The sequence below is a fragment of the Erinaceus europaeus genome, chromosome 6 (genome assembly GCF_950295315.1).
Source record: "Erinaceus europaeus chromosome 6, mEriEur2.1, whole genome shotgun sequence".
Classification (NCBI taxonomy): domain Eukaryota; kingdom Metazoa; phylum Chordata; class Mammalia; order Eulipotyphla; family Erinaceidae; genus Erinaceus; species Erinaceus europaeus.
Window position 1 is genome coordinate 68,093,906 of NC_080167.1, and position 19,130 is coordinate 68,113,035.

The 19,130-nt window shown below is 46.6% G+C and overlaps 1 protein-coding gene across 2 annotated transcripts in view; it reads left to right on the forward strand.

Moving 5' to 3' along the window:
- Positions 1 to 19,130, forward strand: part of TP53BP2 (tumor protein p53 binding protein 2) — a 61,860-nt gene that overhangs the window by 22,944 nt on the left and 19,786 nt on the right. For both annotated transcript variants that reach the window (XM_060192442.1, XM_060192443.1), the window contains exons 2-9: positions 1,430 to 1,577; positions 6,785 to 6,898; positions 10,592 to 10,674; positions 11,883 to 11,984; positions 14,839 to 15,013; positions 17,212 to 17,393; positions 17,764 to 17,928; positions 18,423 to 18,651. In XM_060192442.1, coding sequence (XP_060048425.1) covers positions 1,430 to 1,577; positions 6,785 to 6,898; positions 10,592 to 10,674; positions 11,883 to 11,984; positions 14,839 to 15,013; positions 17,212 to 17,393; positions 17,764 to 17,928; positions 18,423 to 18,651 — 1,198 coding nt within the window. The remainder of the gene's footprint in view (positions 1 to 1,429; positions 1,578 to 6,784; positions 6,899 to 10,591; positions 10,675 to 11,882; positions 11,985 to 14,838; positions 15,014 to 17,211; positions 17,394 to 17,763; positions 17,929 to 18,422; positions 18,652 to 19,130) is intronic.

Sequence of the window (19,130 nt, forward strand, 5' to 3'; positions counted from 1 at the left end):
TGTTGGATAGGACAGAGAGAAGTGGAGAGAGGAGGGGAAGACAGAGAGGAGGAGAGAAAGACAGACACCTGCAGACCTGCTTCACCGCCTGTGAAGTGACTCCCCTGCAGGTGGGGAGCCGGGGTTTGAACTGGGATCCTTATGCCGGTCCTTGTGCTTTGCGCCACCTGCGCTTAACCCACTGCGCTACAGCCTGACTCCCGACTTATTTATTTTTAAAGTTGGAATTTTTAAAAAAATATTTATTTATTCCGTTTTGTTGCCCTTGTTGATAAAGTTGGAATTTTTAAGGTTTTTATTTGTTTTTATTTGATAGGACAGAGTGAAACAGAGGGGAAGAGGAGGTAGGGAGAGAGAGAGAGAGACAGAGAGACCTGCAGCCCTGCTTTACCACTCTTGAGTTTTTCCTCCTGCGGGTGGCGGCTGGGGGCTTGCTCCTGGGTCCTTGTGCTTGGTAATGTGTGCACTCAACTGTGTGCACTGTTGCCCAGTTCCTGAAGTTATTTTTTTTGAAGATGTATATCAATGAGAGAGAGCAAGGCAGACAGCACTATCAGAGCCCTCTCGTGACTTATCTTGCTGCTTGCTGGGGATTACCCGAGACTTCTAGGTCCACAGGCATGAACGATTGCTGAGCTGGCTCCTTGGCCCTAAACATATTGAAAATACAATTTTTGACTGGAGAAATACGTACTTCGTTCCCTCCCGTGTTCTGACCCATTTCCCACCCGCTGCATCCCTCTCAGGAGCAACGCGTGTCATGCACTCTGCTCCGGTGAGGCTCTGCTTCAGTGAGGACGTGCTTGCCATCATCCCCTCAGCACCCTCTGGGTCTGCTTGGTCGGAAGGTCTTTTTGTGATAAGGACCTGCACATACCAGGAACTCTGTCGGTGATGGTCAATAGCGTCGATGTCAAGCGGCTTCATTTGCCCTTTCTGTGATCTGCTTGGATTATACACCAAGGATACTCAGCGGTTCTGCAGGCAGTGTGTGCGTGTGTGTGTGTGTGTGTGCGTGCATGTGTGTGTGCATGCGTGTGTGTGCATGAGTGTGTGTGTGCGTGTGTGTGCGGGTTTGTGTGTGTGCATGTGTGTGTGCATGTGTGTGTGTGCGTGTGTGTGGATGCGTGTGTGTGCTTGTGTGTGCGTGTGTGCGTGAGTGTGTGCGCGAGTGTGTGCGTGTGAGTGTGTGCACGTGTGTGTGCGTGTGTGTGTGCACGTATGTGTGTGTGAGTGTGTGTGGTGGGCTGGGGCAGGGAAGTCTGCTGGCGCAGCTCCCCCCCTTCTGTCTGGGCTCTGTGGAGCGCTTCCTCTGCGCTTTGGCTCTCAGACTGAGGTTTTGTTTTGGGGAAGGAATTGGAGATGAATGAATGAAAGGCGCCTTGTGGACGGCCCCGGTAACTAACTCTGTGCTCCTCTGTGTCTTCAGATGTTCCTCACCGTGTACCTCAGCAACAACGAGCAGCACTTCACAGAAGTGCCCGTCACCCCAGAGACCATCTGCCGGGACGTGGTGGAGCTGTGCAAGGAGCCTGGCGAGAGCGACTGCCACTTGGCTGAAGTGTGGGGCGGCTCTGGTATGAGACCCGGCACCCTCGGGCTTGGCTTAGATGGGCGCAGCACGCTTGCTGTGTAGACCTTGCAGTCCGCGGCACGCGTGTTCACCCCGCAGAAACCAGAGAGTGCGCTCTCTTTGTCTGACATAGTTCTCTTTTTACGATTTTCTTCCCCCCCCCTCTTTTTACGATTTTCTTTGTCTCAATCCATTGAAGACGAAAGTGCTAAAAGTCAGCGAGCAGGTGGAAACTTCTGGGGGTTTGATGGTCAGAGCATGGTGCTCAAAGGTATTATTTCGTCTGCTTAGACTTTACTTAGTTAGCAAACCGAGGCAGCCTGCTTTTTTTCCTAAATTGATGTATGTGTTCAGTAAAAACTCTTCTATGCTGAGCTACTTAGATGACAGAAAGTGGTGGAAAGAGATATCTTTCTTTCTTCCCTTTTGTTGCCCTTGTTTTTTTTTTTTTTTTTAAGAATTTATTTATTTATTTATGAGAAAGGGAGAGAGAGAGAAGAGAATGAACCAGACATCACTCTGGTACATGTGCTTCTGGGGATTGAACTCAGGACCTCATGCTTGAGAGTCCAATGCTTTATCCACTGCGCCACCTCCTGGACCACATGCCCTTGTTTTTTATTGTTGTAGTTACTATTGTTAATTGATGTTGTTGTTCGATAGGACAGAAAAATGGAAAGAGGAGGGAAAGACAGAGGGGGGGAGAGAAAGATGGACACCTGAAGACCTGCTTCACCGCCTGTGAAGTGACTCCCCTGCAGGTGGGGAGCTGGGGGCTCGAACCGGGATCCTTATTCTGGTCCTTGCGCTTTGCGCCACGTGCGCTTAACCCGCTACCGCCCGACTCCCGAGATATTTTTCAAGACCTTGAAATCAGCCCTTCTGTGTAATCTTTTGGATTTCTAAATTGGAATAGCCCTCTTTCATTTTGGCCCCTTAAGTGCTTATAGACGGGGAAGTAGATTTTGCTAATTCCTGTCTGTCCCTCCTGAGTCTGGGTAAATGTCCACTGTCTTCTTTTTCTCCTCTGGGGGATGAGAACCCGCAAACAAGCTCTCCACTGTGGAAGCCGGGGGCACAGCAGCCATGACGTCTGACTTCTCCTGAGCCCTCAGTTCCTGCCCGCCAGGCTCTTACTCATCTCTGCCTGCTTTGCCTACATTTGGGTGTTGTGGAAGGGCTGCCCGGTCCCGGATTGCGTTTTCTTTTCCTAGTCACGTGGGAACCGACGGAGACTATTTCAGAAAGAATCGAACTGTTCTCTTTTATTTGAGAACTTGCTTTTCCTGCTTCAACTCTTCAGTGACGTTCTCTTCCACCTAGCATATAATCCCAAGCTTTCAGATATGCTGTCTTTGCTGTTCCTCTTTGTCCTATCCTGCTGCTTTTTTCTTTTTCCAAATCCCTGAATAGACTAAGCCGTTTTCCACCTGAGAACCATGGGCTCTGGCTGTTCCCATGCCTGTGTTGCTCTCCCTCCAGATTTTGGCACTGCTGCGTCCTTTCAGCTAAAACGTCACCTGCTCGAGAGGCTTTTCCTGAGCGTCCTGCTAATATAGTCGCGGACTTCTCTGTTACATCCTCCTGCTCTAATCGCTCGACTTGTCAGCCAGCTGTGTGTGTTAATGGGCCTTGCCTCAGTAATCCCTGTAGCTTCAAACACACACTAGAATGTAAACTCCCCGAAGCAGAGACCTTGCTTATCTTGTTTATTGCTGTGGCCCTGGTATCTAGTAGGTACTCAGCAAACATTTACCAGGTGCATTCATGAGCTCTGGCTGCTCCTGGTTGCAAAGGGACTCTCAGTTCCACCCAATCTCTCCCCTCTCTCATATCTTGCTTACTTGCATTCCATAACTCTGACTGTGATGAGGATGTTTACAGGAATTTCTTTCTTCTAACATTTTCCATTTTCAAAAACAAGAAGGCAGTGGCCAGGAGTTATTTCTCCCAAAGGGACACGTGCTTGCTCTGTGTGGCCATGAGCAGCATGGTGCTGTGGGTGGTGGAGTGGTGCTGCAGTGTCTTTCTCTCCTGTCTGCCTCTCACTCTCTCTTTTTCATTATTATTATTATTATTTACCAGAGCACTGTTCTGCTCTGGCTTATAGTGGTGTAGGGTATTGAACCTGGGACTTTGGAGACTCAGGCATGAGAGTCTGTTTGCATAACCATCATACTATCTACCTTCCACCCTTATATTATTATTTTTTTTATTTGATTCTTTTTCTAAAAACAAGACTGAAAAAAACAAAGCAATCTGAGAGGGTATTTAGTGGCGATATCCTGTATATGTGAGGTCCTTAGCTCATTCCCAAACATTGAGGAGGGAATAACACGAGTGTGTGCTTGCAAAAGAGTGAATAACACAGGTAGAATGGGGACCTCTATTCCAGACTCATCCCAGTTGCTTGATTCATTGCTTAGAATGTTAGCAGGTAGTTTCCAGACTTTCTCTGAATTTGAGAAGTAAATTTTCTCTATGTAGATAGTATCTTTCTTGTAAGTCAATATCCTGGAGTTTACTATTTCACCTTACCAGATAGGTTGGAGAGCTTTTCAGAGTAGTATTGATATATATATATATTTTTTATTTTATTTTTTTAATTTTTATTTTATTTATTTATTCCCTTTTGCTGCCCTTATTGTTTTATTGTTGTTGTCGTTGTTGGATAGGACAGAGAGAAATGGAGAGAGGAGGGGAAGACAGAGAGGGGGAGAGAAAGATAGACACCTGCAGACCTGCTTCACCGCCTGTGAAGCGACGCCCCTGCAGGTGGGGAGCTGGGGTTCGAACCGGGATCCTTATGCCGGTCCTTGTGCTTTGCGCCACCTGCGCTTAATCCGCTGCACTACAGCCCGACTCCCTAGTATTGATATTTTAAACTATCACACAGTGTCCTATAATGTATATAAATGATAACTGATTTAGCTATTTCTTTGTTCATCAACATTGAAAGGAAGCTGGAGAACTGAGATCAGTTCTACTCTAGTTTCTATAAGTACCAACCTGCAGAATAGTCTCTAGGTCATGGAATTGATGAAAGAGTTTAAGAAATGTAATATATACCACCAGACTTCCCTCAGCAAAGACTACATATATTCCTGTCAGTTACTTCCAAGTGTTGCATAGCAGCGATGTAAATTTTTGCTGAACTGATAGCTGAGGTTCCCCATTTTCAGCTGCCTCATTGACCTGTCACAGCTGTGTTTTTCTTGGCTTTTGCTCTCTGAGTTCTCTCTTTGTTTTTGGAACCCAGGGTTTCACTTCATTTCTTTCAAATGAAGTTCATGTGCATGTGTTTTCTTGGTTGGGATTAGCTGCAGGTCTGTTTAATTTCTTTTGCAGAATGTCAATTCAACTATGGGTCTTTCCCTTCTTAGAGTCTTAGAATTAAAAAAAATATTTATTTTAATGAAAGAGATAGACACTAGAGCACGATGCTGGGGATTGAACCTGGGACCTCAGAGCCTCAGGAATGAAAGTTTTTTGCATAGCCGTTCGGCTATCTCCCAGCCCAGTTAGAATTTTGTGGTTTATGTAAAGGGATGTGTCAGACAGAACTGCATATATATATATATATATATATATATATATATATATATATATATATATATTCCCTTTTGTTGCCCTTGTAGTTATTATTATTGTTATTATTGATGTCATTGTTGTTGGATAGGACAGAGAGAAATGGAGAGAGGAGGGGAAGACAGAGAGGGGGAGAGAAAGACAGACATCTGCATACCTGCTTCACTGCCTGTGAAGTGACTCCCCTACAGGTGGGGAGCCGGGGCCTCAACCAGGATTCTTATGCTGGTCCTTGCGCTTTGCGCCACATGTGCTTAATCCACTGCACTACCGCCCAGAACTGCTTTTATTGAAACCAAGTAGATTAAGTTCAGAGGTACTTACACACTTGGCAGCTGAGTGCTTCCCTGCCCTGTTCTCTGCCCATATTGTTTACTTAAGGGGCTTTGATAGTGTCTTTGATTACTCATAAATGGGTTGAATTTTCCTAGGCTATTTTTTAAAAGATATTTTATTTATTAATGAGAAAGGAGGAGAGAGAGAAAGAACCAGATATCACTCTGGTACATGTGCTGCCGGGGATTGAACTCGGGACCTCATGCTTGAGAATCCATTGCGCCACCTCCCGGACCCCTTCCTAGGCTATTTTAACATTCTTATACTTAAAAATTACATTGAGACTACTGGATCATTTTTGATTTATAATAGTTGTAGCCTCACATATTGTGTTTTTTGTTTTTATTTAATTTATTTTTAAATTTAATTTTGTTTGATAGCTCAGAGAGAAATTGGGAGGGAGGGGTAGGTAGACAGACACTTGCACCACTCATGAAGCTTCTCCTCTGCAGGTGGGGACTGGGGGCTTGAACCTGGGTCCTTATGCATAGTAATACATGCACTTAACCAGCTGCATTACCACCCCACTCCCCTTGTGTTTGGTTTCTATATCCAGATCTCTTGAGGTTAAAACTTTTGTCTTTCTCCTCAAACTACCATTTTTTTAAAAAAAAAATTTATTTATTTTCCCTTTTGTTGCCCTTGTTGTTTTATTGTTGTAATTATTATTGTTGTTGTTATTGCTGTCATTGTTGTTGGATAGGACAGAGAGAAATGGAGAGAGGAAGGGAAGACAGAGGGGGAGAAAAAGACAGACACCTGCAGACCTGCTTCACCGCCTGTGAAGTGACTGCCCTGCAGGTGGGGAGCTGGGGGCTCGAACTGGGATCCTTACGCCGGTCCTTGCGCTTTGCGCCACCTGTGCTTAACCCACTGCGCCACCACCAGGCTCCCTCAAGCTACCATTTCTTAGAGCAGTTAGCTGTGGTCTCTTTTAAGTGTCTGAACCAATTCTGACAGCTGCTAATCTCACTGGGACGGGAGCCAAAGAGATGCACCTTCAGTACTGTAGGTGACAGAAGCTCAGGTCTGCTCCTCTGCCCAGCACTCTGCCCAGCACTCTGCCCAGCACGGACACTGGTTGCCTGCATTGGAAATCTGGCATCACATATACCAGAGTAATGCTCTGTTTTTCTCTCTATCACATGAATCGGTAATCTTGGTAACATTCTAAGATGCTGAGTGTTTCTTACACAACATAATCTGTGTGGAGGATCAGTTGTAAATGATATGCGTGTTTTTCTTGTACCTGTCGATCATACGGTTCCTGTTTTTTGTTTCTTCTAGAACGTCCAGTGGCTGATAATGAACATATGTTTGATGTTCTGCAGAGATCTGGAAGTCAGAGGAATGAAGTTCGTTTCTTCCTTCGTCATGAACGGCCCCCTAGCAGGGATGTTGGTGGGTAGTGTGTTATGACACCCAGCAAAGATAGGAACTTTTATTTTATTCCTTGGCGTAGCTGGGAGAAGCGGCAAGTAGTCAGGAGTCAGTAATTTGAAGGGTGAGTGAGGGTTAAGGAAGTGGAAGCCGTGAGACAGGCTCCTTCGGAGACCTCCCTAGGGGGTGGGTAGATTCAAGGAAAACTTTGTTTTATTTGAAGATGGGAGAAGTTGAAACAGGAGGTTATGGGACAGAGAGGGGATACTCGGTGTGACTGCTTGAGAAGGTGCTCCTACAGCTGTGGTGAAGAGATGCTCCTGGGCCACACAGGGAGCCCCCTTCCCTTGCGGCAGGACAGTGAGAAAACTTGCAGCTGTAGGCAGATGTGTGTACTTTGTGGGGGCAGCTGAGGAATTTCTCTTCAGAAATTGCCCGTTTTCAGTCCGTGTAGGCGGGCCAGCGGGCTGCCCTGCTGTGGAGAGCAGGAGGTGAACTGCTGGGGCACCAGATTGCTGGGCAGTGTGGGGGTTAGAGCCAGTGAGGCCACCTGTGGCTTCTCTGCACAGGGCTCTGCGTGTGAGGTGGCGTGGGGGAGAAGGGTGTTGGCATGATGCCTTGCAAGCTGGGTGTGGGAGAAGTGAAGGTCAGGAGGGCCTGGGGGAAGAGTAGACAGAGGCACTGGGTGACAAAGTGTAGTGAGAGCAGATTGGCGGCAAAAAGTCGACATTGCACTTGCAGTTTCAAAGGTAGAGACTTATATGATAGGGTCCCAGGCTGCACCCTGAGAACTGCCTGAATGAGAGTGGGGATGAGCCTTAGAGTAAGAGGCTGGCTTTTGGGGGAGGTCAAAGCATGCAGAGATAGGAGGGTCACATGACTGAGGCTTGTGACTAGAGCGAGGAACGGGTGGGAGATAATCATGAAGGCGGAGGAGAAGTGGGCTGAGAGCAGTGGCAGACCCCGAGACCCCAGCCACGGCTGAAACGTTGGAGGGCTTCTAGAACATGGGAGAGAGACTCCTTCCAAGTTGTGGTTGGTGGGGAGTGCCTTGGCTGAAGGAGAATTACTAGGCCTTTCTAAAAGTTACGGGGTGTTCAGAATTAAAGTTGAGGGTTTGTGACTTCCGTAAATTCATACTAATTCTCAGCAAGAAGAATACAGGTAACAGATATTAGTTACTGGGTGTTATAAAATCTCAGTTTTGAGAGTCGGGCAGTAGCGCAGCGGGTTAAGCGCACGTGGTGCAAAAGCACAAGAACCAGCTCAAGGATCCCAGTTCGAGCCCCCGGCTCCCCACCTGCAGGGGATTCGCTTCACAGGCGGTGAAACAGGTCTGCAGGTGTCTGTCTTTCTCTCCGCCTTTCTGTCTTCCCCTCCTCTCTCCATTTCTCTCTGTCCTATCCAACAATGATGACATCAATAATAATAACAATAACTACAATAACTACAACAATAGAACAACAAGGGCAACAAAAGGGAATAAATAAATAAATATTTAAAAAAAAATCTCGGTTTTGTTGTTTTAATACGGACGCCTAAGGGAGATGGCTGAGTGGTTATGCAGACGACTTCCATGCCCGTGGTGCCAAGCTCCCAGCCGTCTGTATTTGTACCTGACAATTGGGAATTATTAAGTATGGCGTGGGGGAACACAAAAGCTGACCTTGTCGGGCGTCCGGTATGTGGAGTTAGCTGACTGTCAGAGGGTGCACACCTGCAGGCAGAGCCAGGAGTGGAACTGAGTCCCCTCAGCCAGCCTGGCCTCCAGGCCCTGCACTCACCTGCCTTTCTGATTTGACTTCGAGTAACCAGACATTTTCTAATCCTCCTCAATTGTCATTTTCAGTCTCTGTTTGCATCTTTATCTTGTTCTTTCAATTAGTGACTGCAGACATCATCTTACTAAATGAGCTGAGTCTTGCCTGTTCATCTCCCAGGCAGGTACCTTCCTACACAGCACCCGGTGAATAATTAAAGAGTCTCTCAAGAGTACAATATGCAGTTTCAGTGTGTCTGTAATGTGAGAAACACCATCTGAAGACACAGGAGCTGTTTTCACATTGCTGTAAAACACCAGTGCCACACAGTGTTTTGTGTGAGATAAGACAGGCCTGCCTCTCAGCGCCCGCCCACCCCTAGTAAAGGTGCCAGGCCTCTTGAGTGTCAGTGTGTAGGTTATAGAGTAGGAGACTGTTAGCTTTTCTTTTTCCAGTTTAGAATTTGTAAGTCAAAGTGTATATGAAATCATTTTTAGATCACCACTGTTTTTTTTTTTCATTCTGACTACATGACTGAACATGTGAAGGAGAAACTGGTTGAACACTTTTGTCTTTGAGGCAACAAAGAAAGCAATTATTCTCAAAGCATAGATTCCTTTTTTCTTGCAGAAATATTGTGACAGATTATCTGAATTATTTTGTCAGAGAATTGAGTAGTATTTTAAAAATAAAGCTAACACATCAGGAATAAGTTTGATATCTGGTTCTGAGAATAGACACCTATCAGTGTGGCAGTTTGTAGGTACAATAGACATTTGATATGTATGCCTGTAAGTCCAGCACTCCACCCACTGTGCTGTCTCCCGGGCCACTGCAATGGACATTAGGTCTCCAAGCCATTTTTTTGTTATTAGTAGTGGTTTATGATTATAGGGTTTATAGTTCCACACTGCATCCACCACCAAAGTCCTGTACTCCCTATAATAGACATTTGAATAAAAATAAATTTTAATCACAGATGTCTTGGGTGACAGTAACTCTTAGGCTTTCCTGAACATATAGGTAGATAAGCTTGTTTTCATGTATAAAAATTCTCTAGTGTAGTTTGTGTCTCATAAGGTGTTGGTGCCAAGATCTTTTTCTCCGTATGGTACATAGTGTGCGCTGAGAGACTCATAGATTTTGGAATAAAATATTCTTTTTAGCCAAAAAAGATTCCACAGTGCTTGCCAAAGTATATATATTTTTTATATTTATTTCCTTTTGTTGCCCTTACTGTTTTATTGTTGTAGTTCTTATTGTTGTTGATATCATTGTTGGGTAGGACAGAGAGAAATGGAGAGAGGAGGGGAAGACAGAGAGGGGGAGAGAAAGACAGACACCTGCAGACCTGCTTCACCGCCTGTGAAGCGACTCCCTGCAGGTGGGAGCTGGGGGCTGGAACCATTATTTATTTATTTTTACTAGAGGATTGCTAAACTCTGGTTTATGGTGGTGCTGGGGTTTGAGCCTGAGACCTCTAGTGCATCAGGTCTTTCTCCATAACCACTATGCTATCTCCCAGCTTAACAAAATATTTTCTAGTACAAATGGAGTGAAGATCTCATTATTCAGTCTGCTATGGAAAACTGCCTAGAACAAGAAACAGCACTAGAAATTTCACATGTCAACTACACTCTAGGAAAGCTGCATGATTTAGATACCAAAGAAAGAGAAAATCATTTTGGGAGGCGGGCAGTAGTGCAGTGGCTTAAGCGCATGTGAGGATCCTGGTTCGAGCTGGGATTAAAAAAAAAATCCCATTTATTAAAATTTTAATAAAATAAAGTTAATTTAATAAAATCCCATTTATTAAAAAATGAATGAATGAATGAATGAAACGTTTTGTTTAAAGCACACTTTTTGTTAATGTGAGAGAGCCGTAGTAACAGGGCTCAGATATGAATCAATAGTTGGGATATCTCTCTAATGTCAGTGCGTGACTTTACTTTAGTGAGTGGACCGAGGCCTCAGGATCCAAATTTAAGAAGAAATGGAGTGAAAGTTCCTGGTGAGCACCGAAGGCAGGAGAATGGGGTAAGTCAGTAGTCTGTCTTTGTCTGGTGACATTGAAGGCAGGAGAATTGGGGTAAGTCAGTAGTCTGTCTTTGTCTGGCTACACTGCTGATGCTTTATTTTTTTAATTGCACATTTTGATTGTGATTCAATTCTTACATTATATAAACATGTAGAGTGATAACATAGTCTTTTTTTTTTGAAATTTATTTATTCCCTTTTGTTGCCCTTGTTGTTTTATTGTTGTAGTTATTAATGTCGTTGTTGGATAGGACAGAGAGAAATAGAGAGAGGAGGGGAAGACAGAGAAGGGGAGAGAAAGATAGACACCTGCAGACCTGCTTCACCGCCTGTGAAGTGACTCCCCTGCAGGTGGGGAGCCGGGGGCTCGAACTGGGATCCTTACACCATCGGTCCTTGTGCTTCGCACCACCTGCGCTAAACCCGCTGTGCTACGGCCCGTCTCCCAATCTTTTTTTTTTTTTTTTTTAATTATGAGAGAGAATGAGAGAACCAGAGATTACTCTCTGGCATATGTGATACTACGAACTGAGCTTGAAATCTCATGTCTGACATCTAACAGTTATTTGTTTTTATTTATTAGATAGAGACAGAAAGAAATTGAGAGGGGAGTGGGAGATAGAGAGGGGGAGAGAGAGAGACAACTGCAGCCCTACTTCACTCAGAAAGCAACCCGCCTGCAGGTGGGGACCAGAGGCTTGAACCTGGGTCCTCGTACACTGTAACGTGTGCACTTAACCTGGTGAACCACCACTGCCCCCCCCCTGATATTTTAACCTTTAAATTTCATTGTTACTTTGTTATTCAGTACAGTTCACAGAAGCTGTTAGTTTTAATGTTTTCATAACTATTGAAAGAAGCCACAGCCTAGGGCACAACAAATGTTGAGGGAGGATCTGTTACTGTTCTATCCTGAGTTGGGGTTTTTGTTTGTGTTTTTTTTTTTAATTCTTTTTAAAAAATATTCCCTTTTGTTGCCCTTGTTGTTGTGTTATTGTTGTTGTTATTGATATCATTGTTGTTGGATAGGACAGAGAGAAATGGAGAGAGAAGGGGAAGAGAGAGGGGGAGAGAAAGACAGACTGCTTGTGAAGCGACTCCCCTGCAGGTGGGGAGCTGGGGGCTCGAACCGGGATCCTTACTCGGGTCCTTGCGCTTTGTGCCATGTGCACTTAACCCAACTCCCTTGTTTGTGTTTTCCTTTGTAGGTTAACAGTCCTAGGATGGATCTGACACTCGCTGAACTTCAGGAAATGGCATCTCGCCAGCAGCAACAGATTGAGGCCCAGCAACAAATGCTGGCTACGAAGGTACGAGCTTGCTGTAACAGGCCTGCTGGAGCTGGGCTGATGTGGGCTAAAGCCCTTCCCAGCGTTGCCTTGGTGGTCGGCAGTCCCCTGGCAGACACCGGTACCCTTTATCCTCTTCACTTCAGCATCTGCAAGAAGTCCTAAACATTCTCACTCAAGATCTTGACACTGATTCTGATCAAAGTTGTGTTGGGTATCAGCAAAAGAAAGGCATGAGGAGCCCTCTGCTGGGTGACCATGCTGAGTCGTCACAGCAAGGGAAACTTCAAGGTCCCTTAGTGCTGACGCAGTCCCCTCTGCTGTTTGGCATGGAAAACAAGCTGCTGGTCCTTCTTTGGGGACTTTTTCCGTCCATAGACTGATTCTCTTAAACGTCACTTTCCCCCAACTCCCCCCTTAGTATTTCAGACCAGTTTCACTGCTGCTTCTCCTGCAAAAGACTTGTAGTCTATGACTGTGGGCTACAGGGTTTCTAGCATGGACTTCACTGCAGACCCTGCACAGACTTGTAGTCTATGACTGTGGGCTACAGGGTTTCTAGCACGGACTTCACTGCAGACCCTGCACAGACTTGTAGTCTATGACTGTGGGCTACAGGGTTTCTAGCACGGAATTCACTGCAGACCCTGCACAGACTTGTAGTCTATGACTGTGGGCTACAGGGTTTCTAGCACGGACTTCACTGTAGTCCTGCACAGACTTGTAGTCTATGGCTGTGGGCTACAGGGTTTCTAGCACGGACTTCACTGCAGACCCTGCACAGACTTGTAGTCTATGACTGTGGGCTACAGGGTTTCTAGCACGGACTTCACTGCAGACCCTGCACAGACTTGTAGTCTATGGCTGTGGGCTACAGGGTTTCTAGCACGGACTTCACTGCAGACCCTGCACAGACTTGTAGTCTATGGCTGTGGGCTACAGGGTTTCTAGCACGGACTTCACTGCAGACCCTGCACAGACTTGTAGTCTATGGCTGTGGGCTACAGGGTTTCTAGCACGGACTTCACTGCAGTCCTGCACAGACTTGTAGTCTATGACTGTGGGCTACAGGGTTTCTAGCACGGACTTCACTGCAGACCCTGCACAGACTTGTAGTCTATGACTGTGGGCTACAGGGTTTCTAGCACGGACTTCACTGCAGTCCTGCACAGACTTGTAGTCTATGGCTGTGGGCTACACGATTTCTAGCACGGACTTCTAGCTTCTTGGCCTGTACTTCCTCAGTTCTGCCTTTGTATCAGGAAAGCAGCCACAGTTAGTAGGTAAATGAGTGGGTGTGGCACTTCCACTAAAACTTCATAATATCAACAAAACAAACCCCAATGACTAGATCTGGCTTGTAGGCTGTAGTTTGCCAACCTCTGATTTAAACGAGAATCCTCAAGCGTCCAGTGTTTCAGTGACTATAAGTGCACTGGAGCTGGGGGGCAGTTGATGGCATGACACAGCCCGCTGGTTAGCCAGCGAGATTTAGTGGTCACAGCCAGGGACTCTGAGACAGCTGTCAGCAGTGCTGCATGTTGCCTTCCATGGAACACTTCCTGGGGCTCCTGGGCATCTTCTGTTCCTAATCCCACACAGCAGCTTTTTCACGACTGTGTGTCTCATTGTTTCCTGAATTTTAATATGTATACAGAGCTCTTAGGATATTATTATTTACTGGAACACTGCCCAGCTCTGACTGACATAACCATCATGCTATGCTCCCATCCCATTCACCTAGGGATATTATTAAAATATATATTCTCTCATCCTTCCTTCCTTCCTTCCTTCCTCTCTCCTTTTTTGTTGCCCTTGTTGTTTTATTGTTGTAGTTCTTATTGTCATTATTGATGTTGTTGTTGTTGAATAGGACAGAGAGGAATGGAGAGAGGAGGGGAAGATGGGGAAAGATTATAAGTGCTAATAATAAAATAATTCTTTTTTATGAATAAAGATTTTTATTCATTATTGGATAGAGAAATTGAGAGGGGAGGGGGAGGTAGAGAGAGGGAAAGAGACATAGACACCTGCAGGCTTGCCCCACCACTCCTGAAGCTTTTTCCCTGCAGGTGGGGACCAGGGGCTTCAAACTGGGTTCTTGAACACTGTAATGTGTGCACTCAACCAGGTGCACCACTTCCTGGCCCCTAAAATAATTCTGTAGCTTCAGGATTTTACTTTGAAGTAGTTTTTGCATTATTTATGTTCTAGGCCTATTAATCTGAATTTCCTTCAGTTGTCAATTTTGTGACTATACTCATGTTTACACATTCAAGTTTTAATACACAGAAATGAAATCGTGCATCTGTAATTGCAGTTCTATAAAGGAGTTAGACAGTTGCTTTTTTTCTAAGTGTATTTACTGAGTGTGAACTGTGGCAGGCCCTGTTCAATGAGAATCGCATTTTACACTTCACGAAGTCCGCACTGGTCCTCCAAGGTGGAGTCACTATTCTTCCTGCCCATCTGTAGGTGAAGGAACAGACTTGGTACTTGATGAGATGATGCCATTTGCCCCAAGTCATGTAACTGATATGTGACAGAACTTGGGTTTCAATCTTAATTTCACTCCGGAGCCTATCACTGTAATAACTTTCTGATGCCACCTGCCATCTTGGCACGAGCTCCTTCTTCAGGTCATAGCTGCAGTTCACAAACAACTGGTTCTGGAGAGATTCAGCCATGGTCCCAAGAGTGTGTGTTTTTTCACAAACGTTCAAGGTGGTTCTGATGGCAGTGTCCAGGACACGTGTGGGGCTGGGATGCTGCCACTGGTGTCCCTCAGCCCAGGCTCTTCAGGAACGTGGTTTCATGATTTTTGGGTGAGTGACACACTCAAAGCAGTAAGCCTGATGACTTCTTTCACCTTTAGGAACAGCGCTTAAAGTTTCTGAAGCAGCAAGACCAGCGTCAGCAGCAGCAGGCCAGCGAGCAGGAGAAGCTCAAGCGGCTGAAAGAAATAGCTGAGAATCAGGAAGCGAAGCTCAGAAAAGTGAGAGCGCTCAAAGGCCACGTGGAGCAGAAGAGACTGAGCAACGGGAGGCTGGGTGAGCGCCGCCGGGGGGGTCCAGTAGTGTGGGCTACGGCTGGGGGAGAGAGTGCTTCTGTGTACAGACTGAAGGTGGGGAGGAGAGTTGTTGTAAATGACTTCAAGGAGTTAAAAAAATTTTTTTTTAATATTTATTTATTCCCTTTTGTTGCCCTTGTTTTATTGTTGTTATTATTGATGTCGTTGTTGGACTGGACAGAGAGAAATGGAGAGAGGAGGGGAAGACAGAGAGGGGAGAGAAAGACAGACACCTGCAGACCTGCTTCACCGCCTGTGAAGCGACCCCCCTGCAGGTGGGGAGCCGGGGGCTCGAACCGGGATCCTTACGCCGGTCCTTGTGCTTGGCGCCACGTGCGGACTTCAAGGAATTTTTAAAAAAGTGTCACTCACTCTAGTTTTTTGTTTACATGGAGCCTGAGCCTTTTGCATGTTGGACCTCACTGCTTCTGAGCCAGCTTTTTCGTTCAGAAAGGGAGGGAGACAGCGCCGTACTGGAATTTCCCCCTGGTGCTGTGGCACTGCCATTTGGGGCCAGGGTTCAAACCTGGGCTTAGCACACGAGGAGGCCTGCAGCCAACCCAGTGGACTGTCTCCTGCTTCTCACCACAGTTCCGATGCTGCTGATCCCCCTACACTAAATTTAGCTGCTAAGTGTTTTAAACAAGATTTCTGAATTACCACTGGGGTGGGGGCGGGGATGGGGGGGCAGATAGTGGGCCCCTAGTTAAGTGCACACACTGCAGTGTGCAAAGACCGGGGTTCTAGCCCTTGGTCCCACCGGCAGGGGGAAAGCTTCCTGAGTGATGAAGCATGCGGGTGTCTCTCACTCTCTACCCCCTCCCCACTCAAATTCTCTGTTTCTATCTTATAATAGATAAATAAAAATAAATTTTTAAAAAGTCACCACTGGGAATGTAGTAATAGGTCCTTTTTTCTCATGCTATATTTTTGTTCGGAACTCTGATAAAGACAAGGTTTTTTTTTTTTAATCTTGCTGTTTATGAAGCAATTTTACCGCTTACAATACAGTGTCAGTGATTTAATAGCTTCTGCTATGAAATAAAGAACAGATTTAAAGAAATGATGCTGCTTCTAAAATATGGGGCTAGTAACATTAGCAATATAAATGCTGCTGAAGATGTTCTTTGGGGTGGCCAGGTGGTAGCACACCTGGTTGAGTATACACGTTACACAGTGCACAAGGACCCAGGTTCAAACCCTGGTCCTCACCTGCAGGGGGAAAGCTTCATGAGTAGTGAAGTGGTACTGCAGGTATCTCTCTGTCTCTTTCTCGATTTGTCTCTGTTCAATAAATAAATAAAAGATGTCTTTGGGTGTAAATGCAGACATTTAAAGCTAGGTACATTGATTTCATTTGCTTATAAAAGAAAGAGTAGGGAGCTGGGCAGTAGCGTAGTGGGTTAAGCGCACATGGTGTGAAGTGCAAGGACCAGTGTAAGGGTCCTGGTTTGAGCCCCCAGCTCCCCACCTGCAGGGGGAGTCGCTTCACAGGTTGTGAAGCTGGTCTGCAGGTGTCTGTCTTTCTCTCCCCCTCTCTGTCTCCCCCTTCTCTCTCCTTTTCTCTCTGTCCTATCTAGCAATGACGACATCAATAATAACAATAAAAAACAAGGGCAACAAAAGGGAAAATAAAAAAAAAAAGAAGAGGGGCTGAGTGGTGGCACACCTGGTTGAGAGCATATGTTACAATGCAGAAGGACCCAGGTTCAAGCCTCCAGTCCCCTGCCTGCAGGGGGAAGCTTTGCGAGTGGTGAGGCAGGGCTGCAGGTATCGCTCTGTCTCTCTCCCTCTCTATCTCCCACTACCCTCTGGATTTCTGGCTCTCTCTAGCCAATAAGTAAATATAGTTAAAAGAATAAATAAAAGAAAGAGGTTGGTTGTAGGATATTTCTGAAAGACTCCTCCACTTTTTATTAGAAAGTCTGCTGTAGTGGTCCGGGAGGTGGTGCAGTGGATAGGGCATTGGACTCTCAAGCATGAGGTCCTGAGTTCAATCCCCAGCAGCACATGTACCAGAGTGATGTCTGGTTCTTTCTCTCTCTCCTATCATTTCTCATGAATCAATAAATTAAAAAAAAAAAAGGAAAAAAAAGTCTGCTGTAAAGCCTGGATATGCGGCAAGTGGTCCTTTCATATACATTCCAGCCACTGCTGTTTTTCTTGTTCTTGATTTAGTGGAGGAAATTGAGCAGATGAATAGCATGTTCCAGCAGAAGCAGAGGGAGCTCGTCCTGGCTGTGTCAAAAGTCGAGGAGCTTACGAGACAGCTGGAGATGCTTAAGAACGGCCGGATCGATGGGCACCACGACAGCCAGTCTGCAGTGGCCGAGCTCGACCGGCTCTACAAGGAGCTGCAGGTAGGTCTGGGCCCTGCCCCAGACACAGTACTGGGATGCGCCGGACTTTGGTCTCTTCCTTCAGGGGTGTGTGTCGTGTGTGTGTGTGTGTGTGTGTGTGTGTGTGTGTGTCGTGTGTGTGTGTGTGTGTATGTATGTGTGTGTGTGTGTCGTGTGTGTCGTGTGTGTGTGTGTTTGGGGGGGTGGGGGGGGCCTGAGACCTAACCCCCAGAGAATCCAGGATGAACTCTGGAATGGTCTCCGTAACCGGTTGCAGCTGGGGGTCTGACACTTTGTTATAACCCTGGGGCCGTAAGTGGTGAGGTAGAGGACCTGTGCAACCGTTAGCCGTCCTTCCGCTTGAAAACTGCCCCTTCCCCCCTGGCTTCAGTTAAGAAACAAATTGAATCAAGAGCAGAACGCCAAGCTGCAGCAGCAGAGGGAGTGTCTGAACAAGCGCAATTCAGAAGTGGCGGTCATGGACAAGCGCGTCAGTGAGCTGAGGGACCGGCTGTGGAAGAAGAAGGCAGCTCTGCAGCAGAAGGAGAACCTCCCTGTAAGTGGGCAGCCTGCCTGGTGCTGGGGCCGGGCTGGGCTGGGCCGGGGACTCCTCGCGGTGACCCACCAAGCTTCTGCTTTTTTTTTTTTTTTTACCCTTTTTTGTTGGCCTTGTTGCCTTGTTGTGGTTATCACTGTTGTTGTTGACATCGTTTGTTGTTGGCTAGGACAGAGAGAAATGGAGAGAGGAGGGGAAGACAGAGAGGGGGAGAGAAAGACAGACACCTGCAGACCAGTCGCTTCACCCCTGCAGGTGGGGAGCCGGGGGCTCGAACTGCAATCCTTACACCGGTCCTGGTCCTTGTGCTTTGCGCCACGTGCGCTTAACCCACTGCACTACCGCCCGGCTCCCGGCATGTTTCTTATAGATGCTATAGCCAGATCCTGCAGGTGCTGCTTTTTGGAGACTTCATGAAAATTTAAAGCCTGTCCTGAGTCTGATACAACGTGCGTGACTTGTGACGTCAGGGGCCTGTGCTTCTTCTCCCTAAGGTCTCGTCTGATGGTGGTCTGGCCCAGCAGGGGGTGTCAGCGCCGAGTCGAGTGGCCGCGGTGGGACCCTACATCCAGTCGTCCACTATGCCCCGCATCCCCTCCAGGCCGGAGCTCCTGGTGAAGCCAGCCCTGCTGGATGGCTCCTTGAGCATGCAGGCTTCAGAGGGCCAGATCAAAGTACACACACTGCCCAACATGAGGGCCGGGGCCGCTTCACACACTAAAGGTAAGAACGGGCTCTTGGCGAGCTCTGCCTCTTTTTAGCTCCTCCTTTCCTCACTGTGATCTTCCCCAGGCTTGAATTTTAACAAAGTGTCTTCTGATCCCTTGTTCATGTTTGAATTTATTTTTTAAATTTATTTATTCCCTTTTGTTGCCCTTGTTGTTTTATAGTTGTGGCTATTATTGTTGTTGTAATTGATGTTGTTGTTGTTGGATAGGACAGAGAGAAATGGAGAGAGGAGGGGAAGAGAGAGAGGGAGAGAAAGACAGACACCTGCAGACCTGCTTCACCGCCTGTGAAGTGACTCCCCTGCAGGTGGGGAGCCGGGGGCTCGAACCGGGATCCTTACGCCGGTCCTTGTGCTTTGTGCCACGTGCGCTTAACCTGCTGCGCTACTGCCCGACTCTCCATGTTTGAATTTTAAGACTCTTTGCTAGTGGATTGATTGCTAAGTTTCGGAATGCTGGCCAATATGGTCCTAG